The sequence below is a fragment of the Gallinula chloropus genome (genome assembly GCF_964237585.1).
Source record: "Gallinula chloropus genome assembly, chromosome: 8".
NCBI lineage: Eukaryota > Metazoa > Chordata > Aves > Gruiformes > Rallidae > Gallinula > Gallinula chloropus.
This window is the reverse complement of record NC_140093.1, coordinates 13,450,671-13,465,317: the sequence shown is the minus strand read 5'-3', so window position 1 is coordinate 13,465,317 and position 14,647 is coordinate 13,450,671. Positions and strand designations below refer to the sequence as shown.

The window sequence follows — 14,647 nt, the reverse complement described above, 5'->3', positions numbered from 1 at the left end:
CAATATTAGTTCATTATGATCCCAGGTGTCATGTTCTCCAATGGCCATCTCTGGAAGCAGCAGCGGCGTTTTGGACTGGCAACGATGAGGAAAATGGGAGTAGGGAAAAAAGACCAAGAGCATCGACTACAAAAAGAAGCCTGCCACCTGGTGGAATACTTAAAGGAAACCAACGGTATGTGGCACTGTGTGTGTGTCTGTCTGTGTGTAGTGGGTGATTTTGCTGAAGAACGGGTCGCCTGCAGCTTTTGAAACTATTTGAATGTAAAAATGGATTTAAAGTGTATGCACAGAGCTGAGTCTTGGGGGTCTGTATCACGTCATCTGCATGAGATGTTTCCTTGCAGAAGTGCTACCTGTGAAACCCCACGGGATGAACTTAGAACTGAGACTCCTTGTTGGTATTATTAGTTGTAGTTTTCATTACTTGTAGTCACAGAATCAGGGTAAGAGCAAACAGTAACGAGTAGATGCCACAGCACCCACCCCATGTCCTTCTGGGGAAAAGAAAAGCAAGGCACGTGATGTTAAAATCTTTGGCCAAAGCCACTCAACCCTGCAGCTCAGCTCTGGCAAGCGTGGTAGGAGCAGCTCACCTCATGCGGTTCGTGGTAGACTCCTCAGCAAGACAGGAGCTTTGTCCAGGTTGTGCTGCTGAATAACAGGGTGAATCTGCAGGTATGGTCAAGTATTCTGTTATTAACATGTAAAGTTTGTAAACAAGGAATAGAAGGTGGTCCTCTTTTCAATCCAGCTGCGTGCTCATACAGTGTCTCAGCTGGCCAGATGGATACCCTGGTTATTGCCAAACGTGAGATGATCTGATGCCAAGGTTCTGTAAAATCTGGGTATTTTTACAACTACTGCCGTCACTGATTCCATTCCCACCAGCAGTCTTGTTGTCTTTAAGCCAACAGCATTCTCTAGATGTCCAAAGTTATATTCTACTCATGCCTTTTACCAGTAAATCACGATTTCCCATCCATCAATCTAATTAACATCAGAAGTGTCTATAAAATGTTATCAGCCTTCCTTTCAGTGGGAAAAGCAGGAACAGTGTTAATGGTGAGTGCTGTTCACTGTGTTGGCAGGTAAACCTCTGGACCCCACCATGCCCATTGTTCATACTGTCTCAAACGTGATTTGCTCCGTGATTTTTGGACATCGCTTCTCGAAAGATGACGAGAATTTTCACCGCTTGATTGAATCCATCGATAGCATAACAGCCTTTGGGAACAGCTTTGCTTTTTTTGTGAGGAAAACGAATTCTTGTTTGTTTGCTTGCTTTATATAGCTAGGGAATTAAAAAGGCAACTTGCTTGTTCCTTCTGTAACAAATAGAAGTACTAGTGCACCTGGAATTGCTGGAGTGCACATCAGAACTGTACTTCCAGGTGCCTAGTTCAAAAGTTGCTCCAACTTTCTTCATAGCAGAGAAGGTCCCTTCGTCTGAGGGACAGGGGCAGGTTTGCTACATGCTTGGGAGATGTACAAACGAGTTTCTTGCAAAAATGCTACCTGTACACCTCCAGTGTTTATAACTAAAACTCAGCAGTAAAACATAGGCAAAAATAGCCAAAAAGCTCTGAAATAAATAGGCTTAAGTACTGTCTGAGAAAGTGGCTCTCTTCGCTACTTGGAACTGTATGACTACCAACAAATGTCAAGAGTAATGTGGGTCCTTCCTGCTTCGTTCAATACTGTTACCCAACCACAGAACCTTAACCAGAGCAGCTGTTTTGTGCAAAGGTAACATTAAACTTCTTGATGGTAGCTTTTTCTGATTGTTTATGGAAGCAACACCTGGAAATACCACCCCTGCATGTCCTTATGAGAATTCAGAAATACCCACTGGAAGTCCCTCTCCTTTAGCTGCTGGGTGACATTTGTCTCCATTCAGGTCAACAGGTCCCAGCTTCACATCTGGAGCACTGGACAGACAAAAAAATGCTGTCTTGCTTCCTTGTGAAGCTGTGACTGCAGCTGCAAAAGCAGCAGAACAGATTGCCTCAAAGAAGGGCAGTTTTATCATGAACCATTTATGAATGGGAACCATCATTCTTTGTACAAAGTCAGTTTACCAATGCACAAGGCAGCCTGCTTCTGCAGAAGCTGCTGGAACTCATCTGGCTTTGTATCTTGCATCATTTCCACCATCTCTTGCTGCCAGAAAACTGCTATAATTAACATCCTAGAGATTTGGAGGAATAATTTGATACTTTCAGTAAAAAGAAAGACAGAAAGAAAAGAACAAAAGTATTTATTTTTTTTTTCTCATGGAAGATGCAGGTGGAATGATTCCTAAACTACTAATCAGGGTAAACACAGGATCAGCTATTTCCAAACTGCTCTCAGTAGGTATTTGTATAAGCTGTTCTTAAAATCTCTTAATAGTGTGACCACAGCTAACAAAAACATTCTAGTTCAATATTTCATCCTGTCCTGCTCTCCGTGGTGCTTTCACAGTGATGTACAATCCTTTAATGATGGTCTGTACTAATCTATTTTCCTGGTAAGCAGACAGGTAGTTTTAAGCAAAATTATGCAGTAGGACAAAGTAGGAGCACAAGCCAGGAATCTGAATGGGTTTGTGGGAAGATAAATCTTTGTAATGCAGCTGCCATTTAAATAGGTGAGCCCAAGAGTTATGACCTAATGCATAATTTAAGCTGCAGTAATTTTGTAAACTGGAAGGACCAGGTGCAATTTGTAAAAGGGGAAGAAAGAAAGGGAAATTAAGCTGAGGAACGGAATTAATGTAACAAGTGGTTTGTTTCTTTTCTGCTGAGATGTGGTTTTATAGTGTTGTAAGCACAAGGATGTGAATAGGTTTAAAACAGTGAATAAACAGTGGGGAATCCACATGGCTGAGTGTTCCTACCTTATCAAGTCATTTTGCACATGGCACAGATGCAATGTGTTTGTTTCTTATCTGTTAGAAGGTGTATCTGAGCAAAATCCCCGTGTGTTTGGTATCCTACAGTAAGAAAATAAAGCTGGGTTTGGATAGTTCTGTTTGCAGCTAGCAGATATGTCAAGCAGGTATGTCAGCCTGGATCTGTTTTATTTAGTGATCTGTATTTTTGGACAGGATATGTATGGTGGGGAAATTGAGAACAGGGTATTTTTCATATGAGGTCTTTGCTACCGAAATTCTGTCTGGCAAAGAACTGTATTAGAATTCAGATTTGCTTTACTGATGTCAGTAACACCAGATATCTGAAATACGTCTTTTACAGGCATATGAGTTGTTTCCCTGGCTGTCAAGCTGTTTCCTAGCAACGGTTAGAAAGAATCTATCCAGTGTAGATTTTGTGAACAGCCTATTAGCAAAGGAACTTGAAAGCCACAAAGAAAGAGGAAAACCAGATAAAGATCAAGATTTTATTGATTACTATTTGGAGGAGATAGATAAAGTGAGTATCTCTGAACTTTTCTTACACTCCACTAACAACACGGGATTTTAAGTGCTCTCTTGATTATAGTGATGTCTGATACAAATTTAGGAGTACACAATTGCTCCATAGAAAAAAGCCTATAGGTAGATAAATAAAAAAAAATAACACCAAGACACAGCAGGAGGAGGATGAAACAAAGTTATAAGTAGACTTGCAGGTAGATTATCTATAAGCACAATAATAACAGATAACCACAGTAGGAACAGACCTGCATGTGATTGAGGTACAGCTAGAAATGACTGTTATGGTGGGATTTGCAGTGAGAGTAGAAAGCATTTACAATTGGAAAGTTTGTTGTGGCAGAAGAACAAAATGTGTATGTGGATAGGATAAATGGACAAATGTACTGGAGAATATTAGAAAATGTCTTCATGTTGTTCAGAAAGTTTTGTTTTCTAGCCATTCAATTTTATTTGTTTGTTATTTTGGATAGTATCAGTAAATATTCCTGTGATGCAAGGTGGTTTACTTCTTTTTTACACGTCTTAATTTGATCTTTCCAATTCATATCTGCAGACTAAAGGAGATGCTGATGCTACTTATGATGAAGAAAACTTGATCCAGACTATTTTTGACCTCTTTCTGGCAGGTACAGAAACTACAGCCACCACTTTACGTTGGGCATTGCTGTATATGGTGGTTTATCCTGATGTTCAAGGTAAGGACACCCAAACAGTTCTGTGACTTTTTAGAAATGATACATGTTCAAATAGGTAGTAGGCTTTGACCACAGAATAGTTGAGGACCTAATTAATAGGGTAAGAATGAGGGGAACTGCCTGTATCTGTTTCTTCTTGTATCCTGCCTAACATACAGGCCAGTTGGTTTAGGTGGACTCTAATCTCAGATGAAATAAATTGCACCATTGCCCCTCCACTGACAATAATGATCGGATGCCCACCGATGACAAGGTGGAGTGTTCAGGTCATCCTTTTCCACCCATGACTGCTGCTCTTTGATGTGCTTCTTTGCAGCAGAAATAATTTCAAGACAGTGGGAGGTTGCTAATATGTGTGGTTATTCCATGAAGCTTAAAACTTCAAACATATATATCTACATGTAAATAGATACATAAAAAAAGATGGAGGTGAGTACTTTGAAGCTGTGTGCTTTTAATAATGATATTCACAGAAGAAAGATATGGGCTGACAGTGTAAAATAACTGAAGAGGAAGAGCCAGAGTGTACAAGTAAGAAAGGATTAAAAGGTATACAAATCACTTCAAAGGCCTCATGGTTGAGTGTTTAACCTGGGTACCAGCCACAGCAGGAGGCTGGCAAGAAGAAAATGGTGAAAGTGGTAAGGAGAAAGGATGTCCCATTGTTGTTACCTAACGGCTCTTCAAAAGACCTAAAATTTGAGTCTGGATTGCACATAATGAATTCTCACAACATGGTCTTTCACCCTCTCAGGATGCATTAAAGTAGTCTTAAGTTTCCCGATACATGGGGTCAATATAATTGCAATGATAAAGTAGTATTAATCAGACCATTTCAGCTTGGAAACTAATCAGAAATTGCCATTTCAGCTCAGATTGTTTAAAAAAAAAAAAAAAAAGTCCTTCAGAAAAATTAATTTGTGTAAGTGCTTCCTAAGGCAGGTAATTACAGAATAGCAATTAGGCCACCTCTAGACGACAGGCAAGATCTATGGGGTTCTGAGTGAAGAACAATCCTTGATCAGTTACTAAACTGGTTTTCTAATACATGATTGATATTTCATTTTCCAGTTGATTCCTTGCCTGTAAAAATAAATATTAATAAAAATCTTTTTATAAATTACCTCAGGGCAGTAAATGTAACAGCAAACTAAATATTCTCATAGAATGACTTTGCTACCATTATTTGACTTGGGTATGCAACCTAGAAACAACTTCAGCGTCAAGGTTTATTCAGATCATCTGTATGGAGATTTAAGGCTTTCTTGTTTTAGAAAAAAAAAGGGTTTTATATTATTGGTAGTTTTTCTAGTAAAAAGCAATAGGAAAAATTATGAGTATTAAGTTTAAAAATTGTTTGCTGTATATTTAAATCTGAATATTTCTCCTTAGCAAAAGTCCAGAAGGAGCTGGATGCTGTTCTGGATTGTTCCCATTTAGTTTCCTATGAGGACAGAAAAAAGTTGCCCTACACAAACGCTGTAATTCATGAGATCCAGCGGTACAGTAATATAGTCTTAATTGCACTGCCCAGGCTGAGCCTGAAGGACACAGAGCTGCTGGGACACCCTGTTCCAAAGGTACAAATATGCTGCAGTATCTGAATAGATCTGATCTCTGGTACACTTATAACACTTTTAAAAACTGGTTTCAGGTAACTTTTCAAGGACTGGAGCTCCCTCAGTTAGTGATTCCCAAAACACCGCCCTTTTGCAGGGATATGTGTGCTTTGTCCTAACTATTAGTAGGTTCTTAGATCATTTTTTCTGTTGACTGGAAATAAGCATTAATTTCTGTCAGTCTGAGGTCTGTCCCCTGTCAAAATTGCTCAGCAGCTGGTGAACAGAGGCCATCCAAACAGTTTTACTCAAAAATGATGACATTTGAAATTATTTTCATATCACAAGCTTTTAAATGCAGTGTCTTGTGAATGTTCTAATAAAGCTAAAGTATTTTCAAGTTCTGTAAATGAATGGTACATCAGGGCTTGTTCCTAAATATTCTCCCATTGGTGCTTTTCATGGAGTTTAATTTTCTTTCCTTTTTCCTGGATCTGCTCAAAACATCTCTAGTGTTGCAGAAATTATAGAGGGAAAAAAAAGAAAAAATTAAACTGATACTCATGATATTCTGTACCTCAAAAGCTGAAGAAATAATAAAAACACTTAGTGACAAAAGGAAAAATAAAAGCAACACATTTTAATGATGATAAAATCCCAACAATTTATTCCATTGAATTCATTGGTAGCAAATAATACAGGAAAGGAAGTTGCAACATTTTCAAAATTTTAAACTTCTTACAAAATGTTTTAAAGCTCAATCTCATTTTTTTCAAATATGAGACTTTAAATTAGGACCTTAAATTCTTTACTCCTTTTTTGTAATTTGCTTGTCTGATATATATGAAGAAAAAGACAGAACTGAAGCTGCTGCTCCTTTTTTCAGAACACCATAATTTTAGGAAATATTGACTCTGTTCTGTCTGATCCTGGAAAATGGGAGACACCTGATCAGTTCAACCCTGGCCACTTCCTGGATAAAGATGGAAACTTTGTAAAGAGAGAAGCATTCTTACCATTTTCAATAGGTACGTGCACTGAACAGGGATTTATTTACTCCGTGTGGTAACAGCTTAAGATCCATTTGTTCCCCCGACACAACTGGGAAGGCATCTACAAATAGGTGTAGAAACACAATCCACTCTTACAAAGATCTCCAGGAAGAGAGAAGTCAAATGTGGAAAAGATTGGAAGAGAAGGAATGGCGAGTAGAAAAGTTTCTCTTGGAAGATAGATCCAATTTCTCATGGAGGAGAGATCCAGTTATGAAAATAGTAGCAGCGAATTGCACAGTGCTGGGAAGACTGCAAACTATGCAACCCCTGGTGATCATTTCTTGCCACCTGCTGTAAATACAGATTAAAACTTTTGGTGGAAATCCGAGCTGCCTTTCAGTTCTGAATCATTAGGTGACAAAGTCAGTTCAGAGAAAAGGACAACGTCCTTGCAGAAAACAAGCAAACAAAAAACCACAAGCAAGTTAGGAAGGGGAGGTGAGGTGGGAATCCCCTGGCTGACTGCCTTTTCTGTCTTCTCCCAGGGCACCGCGTGTGCATGGGGGAGCTGTTGGCAAGGATGGAGCTCTTTATTGTCTTTTCCACCCTGCTACGGGCATTCACCTTCACCCTGCCAGAAGGAGTGAAAGAAGCTGATACAAAGTTTGTTTTTGGGAGCACCATGAAGCCACCTCCCTACCAGCTCTGTGCCATTCCTCGGTAGGAACAGTGCTCCACAGATTCAGGGAAGACTCACCCTGCAAGATTGTTTCTGCGTGCTAATTCCTTTTTATGTGTCTTAAGATTTGTGCTTTCCTCTTGATTTGGTGTATCACCACCCCGACAGATGCTTTTCAGACTGTTGCATACTGAGGATTGTGCCTACGAAGAGTTAACCTCTCACCCTTTTTTTCTGTTTGGAAAATCTTGGTAAATTCCTCCTGATGCATAACAAATAAAAACATTTCGGGAAGAATGAGAATCGGGCCTTATTTATTGCTAACTGGAAAGAGGCTTTACACAGAAAGAACCTGAATCTAAGTCTGTAAATTAGAACTCTTGTAATTAAAGATGTGGGTGTTCTTCCTCATAAGCCCCAGTTGTGTTGTTGGGGATAAGCTTCGAGGTCTTTCAATCTGTCCCAGGATGTCCCAGGGTGCAGGAGTTAAAAGAAGCTGTTGGAGGAGGCTTTCCAGAGAGGCAGATAACACAATCTGAGGTAACATTCCCTTAGACTGATCAGGTTCGTTGTTGTGCAAGCTTGTTGTATACAACTATCACTGACACCTGTTGAGACAGTTGCAGGTTTCACCCACTGAAAACAGGATGTATTTCAGCCCTCCAGATAAAAATGGAGGAGTGGCTCCATCAGCCAGGTGTAGAGAGCTGTTCATAAGGAGCCGAGGTGCAAGGACTGGAAGACAAATGACACCAGGGAGCAGACACAAAGTGTTGATAAATTATTCTTTTTTGTGAGTCCACTGAGTGACAGCAACATAAGAACATATCTGTTTCATGACAGGTAGTCCTCGGGTGTTATTTGCTCCAGATCCTTCAATAATTTATTCAACTTCATTTATTCTTTCAGTTCTTTCATGGATTCTTTCTCAGAGTTAGCTGACGTCACATCAATCAGCATAAATTAGCATATTAAGACTGACAGAAGATTTGGCACTACTGAAGGCTTCTTGAAGCCCTTTATGACCATGGTGCTCAAGGACTTGGCAGAAGTGGATATTCAGCATTGTGCTAGTTTGGTTACTGACAGCAAGGGATTTTCTTTGACAGCACTGGGAGTATGTGCTTCCTCTATGACCTACAAAGCAGACACTGTATGCCAACACGGGAAAGATTATTTTTACACACTGATTAGTGGGACTGAAGTCATCAACTGTATTTGTTTCAGGTACCTCTGACAACCTTGTATTTTATAGAACCTGGTCTAACAGGCAGAAATCAGTCACCTCATATGGGATGAACCCCAGGTTGCCAGTTTCTTCCCCTGCAGGATTACCTTTGTGGGATGGTTCGAGCCTTTTTACTGCTGTGGGCTGGACAGCAGCATGTCCAGACAGGTAGGTGATTGCTGTGAAGTCCTCTCCATGCTGGAACTGCAAACATCCTCCTGGCTGTGGCTCCACACTGGTAAGGGGGTGCTTCATTTGTATCAACATCGATAACAGGAGAGGAAATGACAGCAGCTGTTCCTTGCCTTTAGCACCGCAGTTAAAAGTCACTAATCCTAAAGAATAACTGGTGGATAGCACTGAGGAAAGGCTGCTGCTGGCTGTGTTTAGTAATTATGAAGAAAATGGAGCCTAGGCAAATTAATAAATACAGTTTCCATCAAATACAGTAAGATGAATCCCACGCCTCAGATCTAAACCAACCCAGAACACTGTATTCCAAGCCAGCTCCAGCTGTACCACTGGTTAAAGTGTCTTCTGAGCAGAAAAAAAATTCAGTTATGGAGTGTCAACAAGTAAGTATTCCCACTTGTACAACATCCTAGTTCCCCACCAGGACCTCTGCCTCCTTTCCTTCCCCATGTTTCTCTCACCTTTCCAAAGCATTCTGTTACCTTTACAGTCTGTACAATTTTTCCAACCTACCTAATTTTCTAATTAGTGGTTAAAAGTACCATTTTGAGCCCGGACTCTAGACAAGTTATTAGGGGTCATTGGAGAATTAATGAGTTTTTCTTTTCAGATGTGTCTTGGATGTTTGAGCCTTAAGGATCTGAGTGGATTACAAAATACTGCTAGATAAACTGGAATGTAATCTTGCAGGATCACCTAATATGAGATAAAACCATACCTGTATACTCTTACACTTTAGTAATCTGTGGTGACTGTTCATATTTCTAGGGAAAACTGCATGTGCCAGATTAAATGCAAACATTTCAGAGCGTGAATTTCAGCTCTGAATGCACTTGCTGTGGAAGCTGAGTGTAGTGTCTCCAAAGAAAGCGTTGTTCCCCTTTAAGAAAGGACAGGAGAGGATGAAATGTCTCCTGGGGAGAAGAGTGTAGTATTTGCCATTCCAACTCTCTTCATCCCTTCTGTCTCATCTTCAGAATCCACTTCAGGAGTTTTCTTTCCCACTCTGCCTTCCTGCTTTCCATTTTGCTCCCAGTTTGGTTGCATTTGCCCTCACTCTTTGCCACAAAGGCTGGTGTAAAATAAGCTTTCAGAGGGCGATGCACACTTTGTGTGTGCTGTAGTGAATCCAGGAAGGACTGAAGTATCTTGTGATAATTCCCAAACACATATGAAATTGGCTCATACACTAGTAAGATCTCTCTGCTTTTTGCCTTTGGAGGGAGCTCTAGCCAATTTCTTTGGACTTGGTAGCTCAATTCTGAACTGATGCACAAAAGGACTCTTCAGAGAGGAAGAACACATCTTTACTCTCACCTGTCTCCTAATGTGGCTGCTTGCTGGTTCGGTCCCTTTCTATTTAATGTGGTTTTTAATGCCTGTGTTTTCAACTCCCCTGTGTGTTCCTCCATTTATTTTCTTTTTTATATGATGTCCTCCATCTCCAATTTTTTCTTTGGATATCTTCTAGGCCTGTGCTGCTACTATTCCTTCTTATGCTTCCCTCACTGAAATCTCTCCATCTAGCCTCATCTCACCTCACTCCCATCTGTTGTAACATACAGTTGGTAGCTGTTTCTCATTCTAGTGTCTTCTATCTTCTTTTCTGATTCTCTTGTATCCTCTTTCTGGCTTTACTCCCTTTCCTAAGCTATGCAGTTTCTCAGATTACATGCAGAGTAACCATAGTTACGTTCCCTATCAGCATTGCTTTGTATGCATTAAGATAAAAAGCTGATAATGACAGTATGGATTGCAGCCACTTCCCCTCCACAAGCAGAAAATACGGTGGATATGTCATCATTGAAGAAAGCAGCCTGAGGCTTTGTTGTCACTAGGCAGTAGGAAAATACTATTTGGAAAAAGGAGTGGTTGTCAGAAAGCTTAAGAAACAAAGAACAGGTGGGTAAGTGCAAGATTCTCCCCTTGTCTCTTTGGGAGGTCATTGCTGATAGCCCCATCAGGTGCAGCCATTTTGTTGTGAAAATGTGTTTAGTTTTGGTGAATATAATCCCCATTTCTGCACAGAAAATCTTTGTTGCCTTCCACAGAAATACAGTATTAAAACATATATATTCCATTTAAGGCCTGTATTGTTACCTAATAGAGAGAAATATGGGAATTTACTGTGGTTCCTCAGGAAGAGTGAGGCAAAGCTGGGTAGAGAGGAGATACAGAGAAAGTCCAGTTGAGTCTAGAGAGAAATCTGGTCTTTGACCAATGTGAAGGAGGAAGGAAGAGGGGCCAGGTGATGCAATGCCACAGTAGGGAAACAACTTTTGGAGCTGGTTAGCCTGGAAGAAAGGCTGTGGCCGCCATCTTGAGTGGGCAGCAGGGAGGGCAACTGACATGTCAAAGGCAAATGTTGCAGAAAGATCTGGGAAAAAAACACCTGGACTGGTGCCTGCAGACAACCTGAGGGGAAGGCAGGCTGCTAGCTTGCAGGAGAAAGGTTTACGTAACTGTGTGACAAAGCTCTTTGGAAGGAATTATGCAGCTCTTTGCAGAGCAGCTTCCCACAATGGCTGCCCTGCACAAGATGGTGGAGGGCTGGGGTTGTGGGAGCCACCTCATGCATGTCCCTTCTCCAGCATGGAGGTGAGTGCATGTGCTCATCAACTTCCTGTTCGGCTCTATTTCCTGCTTTTATTTTTTTTCCTGGCTTCTCCTGCCCCTGTGGTACACCCCCATTTTAGACAGGGAAGGAGAATCTGACTGCTGCCAGGGCAGAGCTTCAGTGTCATGGAGGCAAGCAGATGGCCAAAGTCTGGAAAAAACAGGAAATCTTCTTCCTCCCTCAGGAAAACTCCATGAGAAAATAGGTTTTTAAAGCCTCTTTGCGTGGTCAGAGCATGAGAGGAGACATGGAACCCCATATCTGAGGAATATTATAGCAGAAACAATAGCAAAAGAATAAGGAAGGAAAAGCTTCAGGTGGGTGTTAAGACTATGACAAAGGATGTGGGTGAATCTGACAAGGGGATGAAGGGACCAATGCTATTTGAATACCTGGATTTGTGAGAAATAACTAATAACATGAAAACTCAAGGCTGCAAGGTCCTGTTGTGTGGTTTGAGGCATAGGCATTGTGTTGAAGGTCCTGGCCTTAACTTCTTCATTTCCCCATGGAAAAGCTCACTGGGCAAAATTTACTTTTTGTGTTGAGAAAAATAATTTAGATGGAAAAAGCATTGAATATCTAAAAGGCCAGGGAGGGCACTACATTGTTGCCAACTGAAAAAATCTGATCAAATTGTGAATTTTAAGTAAATTTTGTAAAATTACAGTGGATACAGGGCAGGTAAAGTAACTCAATAGATTTTCTCTTTAAAAAGAAAAAGAGCTAGGTTAGGAAAAAATGCCTTGAAAAAGAAGCTTTTTATTCTAAACAAACAGAGCTTTTGTAGAAACAGAGAAATGGCCCTTTCTTGGACAATACACATTAATCAGTTATGCTTTAGCAGTAACAAAGTGCAGTGGTTGGAGGCTAATTGACATAGAGGTCTGGAAACTGTTGGCTGGCAACTCCAGTTGGTTCTTTCCGGATTAAGTGTGTTTCAGGTCCCAGAGCCACAAATCCTGTGAAACAGTTTCTGTCCCAAAGACAGGACTCTTGAAAGTAGCAAGCTGATGCACAGGGTGTCTTGGCAGTTTTTCAGAAGATTAGTGAAAATGTATTTCTTTTGTAAGTGTTTTGCTTTCAGGGGATGGGTATTTTTCATAGCGAAGCATTTACCCATTAGCATTTCAATGTGGATCTATAACACAGGACTGTAACTGTCCTTATGTGGCACCCAGAATCACTCTAACATGGTTTTCACGGTCTGATTGTAGGCATGTAAATTCCCCTGATACTAGGTTTGCACTTCCTGCGTGTGCTGAGGCTTGGCAAAGAGCCTTGGCTACAGGCTGCTTTTATACTCAAGTTACCAAGTATGGCACATGCATGTCATGACTTGTCCTTGCTGGGGCCTTTAGTTCTGCTTGTAGATCAAGTCTCCTAAATGAGTTTTCACCATGGTTTCTACTGGGTTTTTTTTTAAGCTGTGTGTTTCATAATAGATGTAATTTCTAGATGCCTATGTTTTATTTATCTGGAAGCTTTCTGACGGCTGCTCAAAATATCCCTTAGGGTATCTGCCTTTGTTGAGATTGAAATGGGAAAATCAGAGGCAGGCAAATCCCACAGTGAAGTTAGCTACTGCAAATAGGTTAGGAAAAAATTAAAGTGTGGTTGTGTGTTAAACCAGTTAAGTCTTCAATTAAATTTGAAAGCCTAACAAATTTTGCTTTTTGTACTGTTAGTTCCTTGTGTATCTATCTTAAGATAAACGTTAGCTTCTAACTTTTATCAGCCTTACCATTACTGGATATATGTATATATGGAATATATACACAACATTTAAAAAACTCCAAGATTTAATATCCACTTACAGCTGCATACTTAATTTGTACATATGGCTATTGCTTTTCTAAAAGCATTCATGAAGTATTTGTAGAAGCACATTCCACCCGCAATTGTTCCAGAAATTTAGATGGAGAACTTACATGTGGATATGTGTCTACATTGCCTGGAAAATCTTGGCCCTAGCCTTTTAAGACACCATTCCTACAAATTGTGTGATCCATATTTGGTAAATATAATCTGATTGAGAAGAGGGAGAAGGGTATGAACCTCTTAAATAATGCTTGAGCATGTGAATATAATGAGTGGGGTAAAAAGGGAGTGGTTGATAATAAAGAGGGAGGGTTAGGGGTGGGGAATGGTTACTATATGAAATCTAAACTCTTATGAAAAACCCGGTTGAGCAACCAGCCTTAATAGCTTCAACAGGCTATTTTGAATAAAGACAAGCTGGTAAAAGTAGTCATTAAAATGTTGACAATAAGTCACGTTCTTATAGTTTTGGCTGTATTTCTTCTAATTGCGCAGTTTTTAAAGTTGCAACGAGCACGGAGACGGCTTCCTCCTGGACCAATCCCTCTCCCAGTTTTTGGGACCTTGATACAGCTGAACTTTCAGTTTAATCGAGATCTCCTCATGAAGGTATTTATTTTCAGATACTCATGGTTGTTTAAAAGGCTTTGTAATTTCCCATTTCTCATGTTGTTTGCTATGTGAAAACATCTTTTTTTTTTCCCAAAAGTATGTTGATAGCATCCTGTAATTGTTAACTAGCCACTGTGATGTTGCACTTGGTTGGGTTTGGACCCGCTGATTTGGTTGACAAAATAAGAAAGAAATTTATTGCAGCATAAAATAGTTTACCAAGCTAAGCAAACTTGTACTGGAAGTTCTGAATGTGCAAAAATCATTCTGATGTTTAAACCCATAATCTTTTAAGAATGAATTTGACAGATTCATGTAAAAAATGGTATAATTTATGATTAAATACCTTCAGGGATAATATATCAGGTTTGTGGTTAGGGAAAAGGAATACTATTTTTTACAAAATTAGTGCCTTCACAGGATGGACTTTTGGCTTTCTGAGCAGTGGCACTCTAGCTCGAGCAGTAAACACTTAAGATGCACTATGCATGTAACTGCTTGTTTGTATTGACAGGATTTAAAACAAAACAAACCCACAAACTTTTATCCTGAGGCGTGCTTCTGTGCACAAAGCCACCTCTGTTTCCTTCTGTCGGTTCTCACAGTGCTTTCAGGATTCTCAGTAGGCAGTTGCAGTGGCTTCTGTAACCAAACAGCAGGTTCAGGCAGGAGGTAAGGACACTGTGAGACAGAGCTGTCTTACTCAAGTTCCAGTACCTAAATATACCAATGGGCTGGGGAAGAGAAGAAAATAACTGGTCCAGTCCCTACATTTGTCTAGTGACTCCTCTGACATTTCTGGGTTTCCTTTGCACCACTTTACCAGTA

The 14,647-nt window shown here is 40.2% G+C and overlaps 1 protein-coding gene across 1 annotated transcript in view; it reads left to right on the top strand.

Moving 5' to 3' along the window:
* The window catches only part of LOC311194169 (cytochrome P450 2A3-like), a gene marked incomplete at both ends in the record, with an annotated part of 28,364 nt that overhangs the window by 2,206 nt on the left and 11,511 nt on the right, over positions 1–14,647 (top strand). Inside the window, 6 exons of the mRNA XM_084267190.1 lie at positions 26–175; positions 1,092–1,252; positions 3,975–4,047; positions 6,578–6,703; positions 7,216–7,390; positions 8,679–8,815. Coding sequence (XP_084123316.1) covers positions 26–175; positions 1,092–1,252; positions 3,975–4,047; positions 6,578–6,703; positions 7,216–7,390; positions 8,679–8,815 — 822 coding nt within the window. The remainder of the gene's footprint in view (positions 1–25; positions 176–1,091; positions 1,253–3,974; positions 4,048–6,577; positions 6,704–7,215; positions 7,391–8,678; positions 8,816–14,647) is intronic.